A 13,155-nucleotide genomic window follows, 5' to 3' on the forward strand; every position below is an offset into this window, starting at 1 on the left:
CAAATTCAAAATAAGTGATTATTTGAAAATAATAATAATATTAAAAAACAATAAAGTGTATCAGTTTGAACATTAAATATCTTGCCTTTATATTGGATTTATTGAATATAGATTAAAAGGGATTTGAAAATCATCGTATTCTGTTTTTATATACATGACATCCCAACTTCATTGGAATTGGGGATGTAAAGTGCCTTTAGATGACATCCACTCTCAATCAGCGCGGTCTCAATAAACTGAATTAAACTTCAATTGAATTGAAGCGGAAGTTGGAATATTTTCCTTACCATGATACAGTGCTAGTATGCTAGCAACATTTGAAAACAGATTTTTTTTCAGGCTAAAAGGAAGGAAGCCATGTAACTTTTTTTTAAATGGCAAATGGACAGAGTTTATGTAGAACTTTTCTAATTGCACCCAAAGGCACTCACTGAAGTGCACACGCACACATTCATGCACAGATCTGCAGATCAGTATTAGTGTGAAACAACGCTTCTGCTTTTGCAGATGGCCACAGTGAAAACAGCAGGGAGGAGCTGCAAAGAAATCTATCTAAAAGACATAAAAACCACACAGAAAGAAGCAAAGCTGCTTCCAAAAAAAGCATGCAACGGATGTAAAGGGGAACAGATAGGGTTGCCAACTATCCCACCACCCTTTACATGCTCGGCCAACATGGACTGATAATGGGCTTAAGAATGGGCCCTGGATGGGACAGTTTGCAGGTTACATAATGACATAATGAATGTTAATTGTCTGTACAGGTTTGATGCAGGCAGTTGCTGGTAAGAAATGGGTTCAGAGGTTTTTCTCAATTTAGCGGATTTTCTTCATACGGGATCTACTTAGGCAGCAAGTGGGTCCCACTGTAAGCCCAGGCCCTGTTTGTACCTACCTGAAAGAGCACGTGGGACCCACTTACACATGTTGAAAACATAGCCCTTAAAATATGGCATCATGTTGGGTTTGAAAGTGTAAAGGGGTATTCCTAGAGGAATAATAAGGTACCCACTGCGTTCTGCTTGAACACTGATAGAAACTCTATTTATAGATCACAGATGTTACAGGTTAGTTAGGATTTGAAGGAGACTCCCTCGCTCGCCTGTCTTCCAACGCTTTGTCATTTTTCACATCAGTCGGAATTTATTTTTACAAATCAGGGGCAGTGCTGGAGAAGGATTTGACGCAAGGCATCTTTCTCGGGCCTTGTTACTATCAGACCTCTTCTGTCTCTCACATGCGGTGCTATCTGTTCCGATGCTCTGACCCAACTCTGACTCCTAACTACTGACACAGACTACGCTAACAAATCATAAATTATCTATTGTTTGTTTTTCCTCTGTGTGCATAAAGCAGGAGGCATTTAGGATTATATAGAAATGATATTTGTTCTCTTTAAATACTATTTTGCTCTAATTTAACCCAATCTGAAGACAAGATGTCAGTGTATTTAGTCACTAGTAAAACTTATTTCAAGGCACAGTGGCAATTAGACATCTTGCCAGTGCATTTAAGCATAACGGGCTCTTACGCTGTCAGTTGAAAAAAATGACACCGTGATTAGACTGTTACACTGTCTCTCAAGCTGCGTAAACGGTGTTTTTGGACACATTTATCTACTTAATTGCACATATATGTGAGAAACCTGTCTGTTGGAGGACAGCGCGTCAGCGTTATGAAAACGTAACATTTTGACAGTTCCAGGCATGTGCACGTATATGGGCATGTGTATCTAGGTTAATTTTTTTGCGAAATGCTCATTGGCTGACATCCCTTTCCGCAGGGTGTCCTTCAATGAACCATTCAAATCTGCCCAAAATGACGCACACTTCTTCCAGCAGCAGCGCATAGACATTTCGGTCTCCTCACTGCCGCCGCTCACCTGACCCAAATAATGAGCTGCTACTGGAAGTTTGGAAGTCTGCTCACATGTGGAGAACAGCCAGAAGAAAACATGCAACCCTCTTTACAGACAAGATAAACACAAAGGTGTTGTTCGGAGAAACTTTCCTAGGCACAAAGACAAGAAAAACGAAATACTAAGCGGTGCTACATGCTACGCTAACAGTATGAGACGGGTGTTTTGAGAGCAACATAAAACGTTGAGTAAAGCTCCTGTATTCGTGATAGTGTAGCAGTAAACCTCTTGGACAGCATAAGCTAACGCTAGCTGTTATTAGCTTGACGGACACGGACGGCCCAATGACGGGGTTCTGCCACTCTGATCTCCCCCTTCAAGCTGCACCACGCAACTCTCCGCTGCGTGGCTGAATAAATAAATACCGAAGCAACAAAGGAACAAACCGGTCTGCAGAATTTAACAACCTTTTCTAAATATGAAATAAATTAAGACAGAATACAGTATTTATGATTTAGCCTAAACATTTTTTGTGGCACTTGCGGACTTTATTTGAAAGTAAGCTGACAGATAATGAATGGGGTTGAGAGAGAGGACAATGACAAAGGTCCACAGGCCGGGACTCAAAAAAGGTCTTACCCATCCGAATATTGAATTTCCTGTAATGTCTGTCTCTCTTTTAACTGTCCGTTATTTGGGCCTGCATAAGTTTTTCTGCTTAAAGCTATTTAAGTTGCATTTTCCTTAACAAGCCACCAGGCACGGGTGTCTTCCGGCTAAGGATTAGGTTGGTACCGGCCCCATATTTTAGTTCAAAATTTGGCAACCCTGACTACAGACAGGTGGATCACATGGAGACATGCAACAGCAACCGACACAAAGCAGCACAAAAAAAAACACATACTGACAGCTTAAAAATACATGAAAGAGTCATTGAGACCCATACAAGCAACTGCCATGATAACTACACTCAATGGAAAGTAGAACGGTCAGGAAAGAGACAAAAATTGCTTTGATGAGAGACACAGAGCACCAACAGAGCCATGCACCCACAAACTACGACAAAGATAAGAGGAAGACCCACAGAGGCTCACATTGAACTTAAGGACAACCTAAATGTTTACATCTACAGAGCAATAAGCAACAAGGCAAACCACAAATCAAAAGCTCCACTATCAGCTCCAGTTAAACAGCAGGTACACTCTAGTTTGGACTCTTAGACCATTCTGTAAAAAGACACAAATCCTAAACACGATGACATGAACATCTAACAGACCTCTGCTGTTCTAGAGACTCCAGGTAAAGAAAAGCAGAACCCATGAAGTCGTCTTGAAGACCAAAGTCATAGTCAAAGACCTGTAGGAGAGCAACAGAACATCTCCACTGACTGCCGATGATTTCAAAAATGTTTTCTGCGTGTTTGTGTGTTCAAGCGTTTACCTTCACATACAGAGGCTCACTCAGGCTGTCCACGACAAGTGTTGTCTTCTCCTCCCACACTGGGTTGAGGTTTTTGTGGATAGTCTTGCTTCTGAACACCTCTTTACCAGCCAGTTTGAACTTGACGTAGGGATCGCTGGTGCCTAAAAAGACAAACTGTTACTGATCCATGAACGTCCAAGGAGTAGGAGTAGAAGAAGAAAGATATCAAAGCACCTCCTCGGTCTCGGATGGCCAGGTTGTGTCCTCTTTTCAGCTCAATCTCCAGCTTATACATCCCTGAGGTGGTGTTGGCTGCTTCAGTGGGGGTCCCTGAGGGACAGGATGCCCCCATGCCCTATCAGGAGAGATGGATGCATTAATTATAACCGGTCACAGCATCACTGCTGTGTGAGCCCCACATCAATGTGAACTCACCAACATTCTGAGAAGAAATACAACAGTCTTTGAGATCCAGCTTTCTCTGTCTCAGCTGCTTTCATACTTCATACTGGCTCCGACTAAAGTGTCAAACTCAGCTGGTTCTTCAGCAACAACTGACAGGAAATTGCATGATTCAAGCTTCCTGCCAACCAACCACACTGATGGTGAGATGATGTCTCTTCCGCTCAAGTAAAACCACCTGTTCCACATCAACGCCCATGGATGATGCAGTCTACAAACAAGGCTATATGAAACTGGTGCCTGACATTGATTTTACACTGAATATACAGGATTTTATGGCTAAACCTTTCCAAGAGGCTAATGCATGTAGACACAGATTCATAGGTACCGCCCCTGGATGTACTATCTTCTGTGTTCAAACAAAATTTCAGATCTGATTTGAGTAAAAATTGCTCATTTTTACCAAGTGCCTAAAGTTTCACTTTAAAATCTTACAAGAACGTCAAACTGCTTGGGAGGAAAATGTAAAGGAAGAAGGAAAACTTAAATAATATTATTTGTAAAGCTATATAGTTACTGTATATATATATATATACTCAGAACATTATATATATATATATATATATATATATATATATATATATATATATATATATATATATATATATATATATATATATACAGAGTCAAAATTAGGGCTGTCAGTTTTAACGGGTTATTAACGCGTTAACTTTGTTAGACCATAACGGCGACAATTTTTTTTGTCGCCGTTAATTGCGCATCAAAACACACACACACCGCTCCCTAATGTTTTTCCCCCCGCCGTGGTCTCCGGACTGTGTTTCTTTTACCCTCTGCGCTTTCCGTAGTCTCAAGAGTGCTAGAAAACTGTAGCAAAACAGACCCGCGCTCACTGTTGCCAAATACCGTTTATTTCTTGCGACTTTCGGCTTCTTTTTTCTAAAAGTGCTTCTAAATTTCATGAGTCACGGGTTGCGTTTTTTTTTTTTGGGCAGGTTTCTGAAAGTGAAATCGCTTATTTGGGCTCTAAAATAAGTGACGAAATAGGGGTTATTATGAGACCTGCCTGCACTAGACACCTTCAGGGTATCCAGGTATCCAGGCTTAAACTGTATGAATATGGATATAAACAGCAAGCAAAAATATTGTTGTTGGTGTGAAAGCTCAGAATTAGATGTGTGTGAGAGAGTGAAAAAAATTAACAAAACTTATGACTTTATTGAAATGTACAATTTTTATTAATTTGTATGTTTATGCGTAATAGCGTGTCTATCTTTGTTTAAGACACTTTCAGAAATAAAAGGATAAAATATGCGATTAATTTGCGATTAATCTTGAGTTAACTATTGACATTATGCGATTAATCGCGATTAAAATTTGTAATCGTTTGACAGCCCTACACAAAATATTTTATATTTATACACTGACAGAAGCAAGACTGACATGCAATCAGCACCAAGAGCCCCCTGTCCACCGACAACAAGCAAAGCTGATGAAGTGTCTTGCCCAAGAACACAACGACTGAGATGTTGGGAGCAGGGGTTCAAACCAGCAACCCACTGATTACAAGACGAACTCCTGGCTCCTGAGCCACTGTTGCCTGCTAGCAGTGCACAACAACAAAGTGGAGAGTAGCGGTACGCTGTTTCTCTGTTCTTCAAAAAGATGGAGAAAACGTATTTTACTGGATTTGGAACTGACTGAAGACTTGATGATACTAATGATTGTTAATTTGCTGTCTCCTGTCTGTGTTTATATCAGCTGTCTTAAATCATCCTTTATCATTTCTGGAATGGCATGAAACTTTACATTCAAGCTGCTTGAATGTAGACTGATGAAACTGATATGTGATGTATATAATGAAGTGCATTAGTGAGAGAGTACGCTCCACTCTGTATGTAAGCAACAGTGATAATTAAACATTTATCTCTTAAATGCCAGGAAATTGCTGAGAATCCTGCATCCTGTCAACCATCACATCCCTTTAAAGGTTCAGATCAATACTGATGGTAAATGAGGACTCTACGGTGGCGGGGGGTTTGCTCCACACAACCAAATGGATTGCTGCAAACAGCAGAAGAGCTGTTAAGGATTCCTGTTGACTCAATCCAAGTGTGCCTGATAGTCTGTCAGTGGCACAGTTTTGGTACTGGAAACAATAAAAACCTTTTAATATGAAAGGAAAGGGTTTTTATTTCTTAGCTAGATGTTGAAATCTTCAAAAATACTTTAAGCTCAGTCAGATGGACTTCTCAATCACATCTCACCATAGGTGGAGACTTGGACAAGGCCATTTTAATACATGAATATGCTCTGATCTAAAGCATTCTGTTATAGCTCTGGCTATATGTTTAGACCTGTTGACCTACCTAAAGGTGAACCTCAGCCAATCACAAGTCTTTTATAGCTTCTTAAAGGTTGTCTTCCAAGAATGCTCTGCATTTAGTTCCATACATCTTTTCTTCGTATCTGACTGAGATACTGTTTTATGATCTAAACCTGCTTAATTCTTCTTTGTTCTTTGTGATTTTATTTGTTCACCAGTGTTCTCTCACAAACCACTGAAGCCTTCACAGAACACCTAGATTTATACACAGAACCTGTTATTATCCTTTGGTGTTATGGTTTTTATTTGCGTTTTTATCACTTTTGAGTTCATTATTGGTTTAAAAGTCTTAATGTATTTAGTTCATTTCTCTTTGTATTTTTTTTCTGAAAGGATGTTGCCATATTTCTTTGTGTGTAGTTTCACATTTGATTCTTTGTGCATTTGGATTCATGTCTTCTAGATCAGCATAATTTTTTCCACTTAATGCACTGACTGCAAGCCAAGGGGAAACAGTGTCGGCCCTCAATATCATCCAAATATGTGACAGAAACATTGTTTTTATATAGATCTATCAATCTATATATCAATAGTTTTATCGTACAAAAACTACTGCGAACAAAGCCAGTTCTAAATCAGATCCAAATGAGACAAATTCAAAGTGTCATGAAGCCACTTTTATTAACTTCAAGCCTTGTGGTGTTACCATGAAAAATAACATTGAAGGAAATAAAGATATAAAAGATCTTTAAAAACATAAAGAATTGGAAATCCAACTTAAGATTTCAATATGATTATTACTCTTATTGTTTCCTCATATTTCTTCTCAGTATTAGGCCTGGCCTCCACAGACCAATAACACTTCAGCAATATCATCTCATCCAGTGCCGACGCTCTGCCACGTGCATCACACACTGTGCATAGGGCGCTAAGTGGAGGAGGAGGCACCAAAAAAAAGTGGTTTGTGAAAAATTATAATTATAGTAATCATAATAAACAATAATGTTTAAAGCATGCTATTGCATTTACAAATACAAAAATATTTGCTCAAGAAAAAGATGGACAGCTCTCTGGTCCCTCCTGTGGTGCTCCAATCCATGAGTCTAGTACGTAGATGGGTAGTAAAAAAAATGGTACCTGACACTTTAACAAAGTCATAGGTTGATGATTGGAAAGCAGCTTGGCAATAAAATGTTGTTTCTTTTTTTTTTTTTACTGTTGTAGACACAAAAAACGCAGCAAAGCATCATTTCACGTGCAGTTATAAACTAATGAAGCACGGCTAAACGTCTTCATGGAAAACATGAAAAATAATAAATGCAAAGCCATCAAAGGAAGAATTGAGCCCATGTTTAGCTTGTTACATTTGTCCTAACTCACAAATATTTACTCTGAACACCAGTAATAAATCCTGTTAATCTAAAATAATTTGTAGAAGTTCCACACCTTTAAGGATCTTTGGTTTTAATGAGCTCCTCCTAATCATCCTCAGGAAAACAAATGTAATGTATAAGGCTGGTAAGCCTGATATTCTGCCAAACACAGAGTTGCCTTTTAAAAGGTTTATTGAAGGGGATGAGCAGTGGCGGGTGAGGCAGGCAAGCAGAACCAGATTGACCAAGGGTTGCAGGCTGTAACAGACTAGAACAGATGATGTGGACAGAGGAACCACCAGAACGGGCAGAGTGAGTGGCTGGAAATCACGGGGAGCTATTATGAGCTAGCACTTTAGCTTATTTAGGCCAGGAGGTTTTCTCCCAGACAGGAACATTACTGACTGTTTTTTGTTGCTCTCAAACATTGAGGCATATGAAATAAACATATAACGCTTATCCTGGCAGGGGAGCGAGTAAAGCCAGGCGGCTGGCCAGGCATATACTGTGCTGGTGGAAACTCTGTGTATTACGCTGCCCATTGTTGCATTTTAATCATTGTACTTTATTTGTTTTCTCATTTTTAATCCTACTTAAAATCTATTGACTTTGTTAAGTTTCCTCCATAATAGGTAAAACATAGTTATCTTGTGTGGAAGTATAGGCACCATAGTTGATGCAAAATGAGTTTAATGTTTTTTCAGGATATTGATTTCTCCTCTTATTTATATTGCAATGTTGAGAAGGTATTTCTGAAACAAAGAGAAACACACTGACAAATCCTGTGTTATTGTTCATTTCCACATGGGAAACGCTGCAAAGCATTTGTGGGCGGGGCCTCCAAATGGCTAGCACTGTCCCTGATCTCACCTTTTATCCAAAAATATGTACCAGTCATAAGCATCAGGTTCCCCGTTGGGTGCGCTAATGCTAGCTTGTGAAGTCCAACCTCTGTTTTCTTGCATAATGAAGCGCTGTTCAACGAGCTGCTGTTATCATTTACTCTGCTCCAGTTTGGGTCCTCTTTGAGCCCTTTTTTGGGCAAGGTCAGCGTCATAGCTGTGATTGTTTCCCCACACTTTTTCTCTCATCTGAAACACTTACAGCCACAACAACAAGCTTTGTGCACAAACACAATGACGTTCATTTTGAGGCGACTTTTAAAAAAATCAACCAATAGGCTACAAGGTATAAGCTGCGGAGAGGTTGTGGGGTGCAGGGATGCGGGGATGTGGGTAGAAGTCCCAGTACGCTAAGGGTTAAAAATTAGATGTTAATAACTTAACTTTAAGCACTGCTTGTAGTGTATTTGTGTCTAGTCCAGCTTCCTTTGGTTTAATTGTTCACCATCCCTCGGTCTGCCTGTTTGCGCTCCTTGACACCTGTTACTAATCGCCTGATTAACTCATATCCATTATTCTCCATACTCACCTCAGTATTTAAGATCACTGGTTTTCATTGTTCTTTGCTGGTTCCTCCTGTTACACTACCCAAGAAACACCATGTCCTACTACTCTTCCTTTCACTCCTCTGTAAGTTCTCCTTTTGGTTATTATTATATAACCCTGTGTAAGCCACAGCCAGTCTCCACACATGCGTCCTTTACTTACCCTAAAACATGACAAAACCTGGTCCTCCTTTTTGTAAGAACTCTATATATCTATACATATTTATAAAACAAGCACTTTTTTATTTTCATTTCCTTATATGTAAAATGTCTTCACTGAGAGTGAAGTGTGACCAAAGTGAAACGCCTTGTTTGTGTTTTAATCTAAGAGCTGAGCAGAATAGCTTTCCACACTAAATTTCAATCTGAAAAACTCACACGGAAAGAAGAGACAATTAGAAGAATTTATTGATACACTATTTTAAGACTTTGACGCTCAGACCTCGGCCGGAAACATTCACACTGAATTATACTTCAATATGCATAAGCAGGTGTATGAGAATAGGGATGTTTCCCCCCAGGCCTGAAACTGGTGGTGGAGTGGAGATAGATAAAGTGTGTTTAGACCATAGAGGCTGGTTTACGAGATGATCTACTTGAACTGAATTGGTGGGATCCAGTAGACTGTGTAAGATGATACCAATGCTTCACTCGGGGACCCAGAAGATAGATGTCCAACTTGGATAAACACAGGTTTGCATGAACTGTCCATGATGAGCAAGCATGAAGCGACTGTGGAGAGGAAAAACTCCCCTTTTTGGGAAGAAACCTCTGGCAGAACCAGGCTCAACATGGCGGTCTTCTGCCAGACCGATTTAGATGTGACAGGCAATTTCTTGTCTTTCCTTTTTTCTTTCCACTTTACAACTGTGTACTTTGCTGTGTTTGTGAGTTGCACAGAATCCCAACCAACACATATTGAAGTTAAAGGGGTGAATACTATTTCTTGGTCTAGCCTGAATTAAATCATTTTAATGTTTCTCTTTTAGTGAAATAACAATTGTGCTAACTCAAGTAGGCTTGCATGTTTCTACTTTCCTACCAGCTTGCCCCTGCAGACGCAGGCAGCAGATTTCTGTCATCCTAAACAGAAATCGCTGAACCATGTCTGTTTTGAAGTTGTGAAAATGCCATGGCTGTGCCATGTGCTTCTTAAACTGGAAAACCAAAATGCAGGAATAGATGCAGACATTAAATAAAACATTCCTTTGACTACTGATCTCTGCTTGGATAAGATTCTAAATGTTTCTGTAATCCAACAATTTGGAGAACTTGGATTTAGGGGAAAATTACTGCCAGGGTCAAAAGTGTCCAGTCTCACAGATCAACACTGCATATAATGTGGTTGCGTGAATTGTTCAAGAATTAAGCAACGGTTAACATGTGAAAACATGTGCAAGGAGATAAAGCAATCACTGAGGTTGGATCATACAGACAGTCGGGATCTGATAAAAAGATGATGGTGCAATAATGCTAAATAAAAACCACGAGCGTGACAAGGTAAAAATGTCCAATCTCTATGATCAAAGCTGTATGCAACAAGGGGTAGCAGGAATTACACAAAGCTCCGCAGGGTTGAAGGTAATTGCAAGCCAGAAAGGAAGCAGAAAAGCAGAACCAAGTTGCTGCACTGCTATTTAGGGCAAGGATTCAGCGTTTACTCTAGCAAGTGTCAGAGGTTGACTGATCTCTGTCATCTGCAAACTAAATTAAAATCGAAATGTATCACATTCAGATGTACCTGTAAAGAATCCAAACTGATTAACTCTTCCTAAGCGTGAAATGTGGTTTGGAAACACTGAGGAGGTTCTGGCCCAGTTGACACTGATACATGGGTTGAGGGGTTGCCAACCAGCCCCTGCAGTGCTTGTTAACGTACAGAACTGAGAAGAAAGCAGAATGCAAAAAAGGAGCCTCCAACAGTAGCACTGCAATGATTGCATTGCAGTGCAAAACTGGCCTAAAAGTTGTTGCTTAAAGAAATTTAAGAAGTCCTATTTGCAGTTTACCCAACAAACCATGTAGGGGACCCACCAAGCATGTAGAACAGGCGTGTCCAAAGTGCAGCCCCTGTGCTGATTTTGTGCACTACTTCCCAATCCCCAATTGCATTTCAAGAAAGATTTGGCCAACCAACACATACCACAAGGAAACATGAAGTAATGAATTACGAATCAGAAGTTCCAAGAACTTTCCATCCATCCATCCTCTTCCGCTTATCCGGGGGCCAAGAACTTTGATCAGCTTAAAATGTGAAGTACAAATTGAGAGCAAATTTCAGTTACATTTATCTCACAGAACCGGTTTGGGTCAATGTTGCCTCTAAACTGCGCATGTGCATAATCACGTACTGCATCTGGATTCAGCGCACACAGCAAATCTATGCTGCGTAGTAAATGAAATCCAAGATGAACTGTAAACACGATAATAATAAACCAAGTTATTTTGTACCATTTAGCAAGTCTGGTGAGATTGTGTTCCACGGCCCGGCTCTCTGTGAGCACCAGGTGCTGATTGGAGCACACCGCTGACTGATGGGTGGGGAAGATGCCTTTATTGTTAGGCAGGTTGCAGTGTGCATCGTTGTTCTGGGCCCCATTTCAGAAAAAATATCCTGAGCAGAAAGTTGTTACTCTGAGTAGTTCTACCTCACTCTGTCATACTCAGCGTTTTCTGTTTCAGAACAGGTGATATCAGTCAGGTAAGCCCTGATCAATGGACCACAGATAACGTGATTCACCATGGCAACAGCAGGAAATAAGAGGCCTGGAAGTGGCATTTCCCACCCATCCATCCATCCATCCATCCATCCATCCATCCATCCATCCATCCATCCATCCATCCATCCATCCATCCATCCATCCTCTTCCGCTTATCCGGGGTCGGGTCGTAGGGGTAGCAGCTTCAGTAGGGAGGCCCAGACGTCCCTCTCCCCAGCCACTTGGGCCAGCTCCTCCTGTGGAATCCCAAGGCATTCCCAGGCCAGCTGGGAGACATAGTCCCTCCAGCGTGTCCTGGGCCTCCTCCCGGTGGGACGTGCCCGGAACACCTCACCAGGGAGGCGTCCAGGAGGCATCCTAACCAGATGCCAGAGCCACCTCAACTGGCTCCTCTCGACGTGGAGGAGCAGCGGCTCTACTCTGAGTCCTCCCCGGATGACTGAGCTCCTCAACCTATCTCTAAGGGAGAGCCCAGACACACTACAGAGAAAACTAATTGGGATGGGAGAACCCGACCCAGAGTCCTTAGGCTCTGCTTCCTCAATGGAAGACGTGTTGGTGGGATTAAGGGGGGAAGTGGCATTTCCCTCAAGTGGAATTAGAAATCTTTAATGAAGACATATGCAGAAGATTAAACCATAAGAAACAATGTTGTTGCTGCGGAAAAAACGAGTTGGCGGCAGAGAATAGCTAAAAAAGTCAATGCATGAGTGATGTGAGAGATATTTGACAGAGAATTACAGCTATTTTCTCACACTTCACTTATTTAACACAAAAGCGGGGAGTAGGAGGGGGTGCATTAAATTTACCTGACTCCGCCAGATAGATTTGCTCCGCATATCCATCTGGAAACCTTCCGTTGAAGTAATTTTGGGAAGGGGCGAAAATACTGGTTAGCTGATTGGCCTATGTTGGTGATAGACGGGCCAAATGAACCAATCAGATTCGTTGTCGCTCTGTTACGAGCGACGACGAAAACACAACCACAAGCCAAGCTACTCTTGCTGCTGCAGGTAAAGGCTCGTTAGCTCCGCAAAGAAATACTCTGTAATTCCGATAAAACTTGCTTGATAGCCACGCTGACGCTAGTTTCATCGGCTGAAGCCGCCATGTTCTTTAGACTGAACTGTCGCGCTTCCGGTTGCGTCACACCTCAACCTGCCTCAAAGCCAACGCTGATTGGACGTTCGTTTGGTGAACGGCTCCAAATTTTCTTTAACGGAGAGTAGCCAGACTGATCTGCGAGTGAAACCTTGAAAGCTCGCGAGATCAGGATGGTCTCACGAGGCTAGCATTAAATGGCTTGTACTTGTATAGCACTTTGTCTTGACAACCTCCAAAGCACTTCACACTACAGTTCAGTCATTCACCCATTCATACCCTGACAGTGGTGAGCTATGGTAGTAGCTACAGCTGCCCTGGGGCAGACTGACAGAGGTGAGGACCGGCGCCACCGGGCCCTCTGACCACCGCCAGCAGGCAATGCTGGTGAAGTGTCTTGCCCAGGACACAACGACGGAGACATACTGGGGGATCAAACCGGCAACCCGCCAATTGCAGGACAAACCCCCCCAACCTTTGCACCA

The 13,155-nt window shown here is 41.5% G+C and overlaps 1 protein-coding gene across 7 annotated transcripts in view; it reads right to left on the reverse strand.

Annotated features, from left to right (window-relative positions):
- Window positions 1-13,155, reverse strand: part of mctp1b (multiple C2 domains, transmembrane 1b) — a 55,534-nt gene that overhangs the window by 24,647 nt on the left and 17,732 nt on the right. For 6 of the 7 annotated variants that reach the window (XM_021309025.2, XM_021309024.2, XM_036140554.1 and 3 more), the window contains exons 2-4: window positions 3,515-3,635; window positions 3,299-3,441; window positions 3,135-3,214 (exon numbers count right to left, since the gene is read on the reverse strand). In XM_021309025.2, coding sequence (XP_021164700.2) covers window positions 3,135-3,214; window positions 3,299-3,441; window positions 3,515-3,635 — 344 coding nt within the window. Of the gene's footprint in view, window positions 1-3,134; window positions 3,215-3,298; window positions 3,442-3,514; window positions 3,636-3,715; window positions 3,806-13,155 lie in introns of those variants that run through there. The other variant, XM_036140556.1, reaches the window with a different exon arrangement.

This window comes from Fundulus heteroclitus, chromosome 8 (genome assembly GCF_011125445.2).
Source record: "Fundulus heteroclitus isolate FHET01 chromosome 8, MU-UCD_Fhet_4.1, whole genome shotgun sequence".
NCBI lineage: Eukaryota > Metazoa > Chordata > Actinopteri > Cyprinodontiformes > Fundulidae > Fundulus > Fundulus heteroclitus.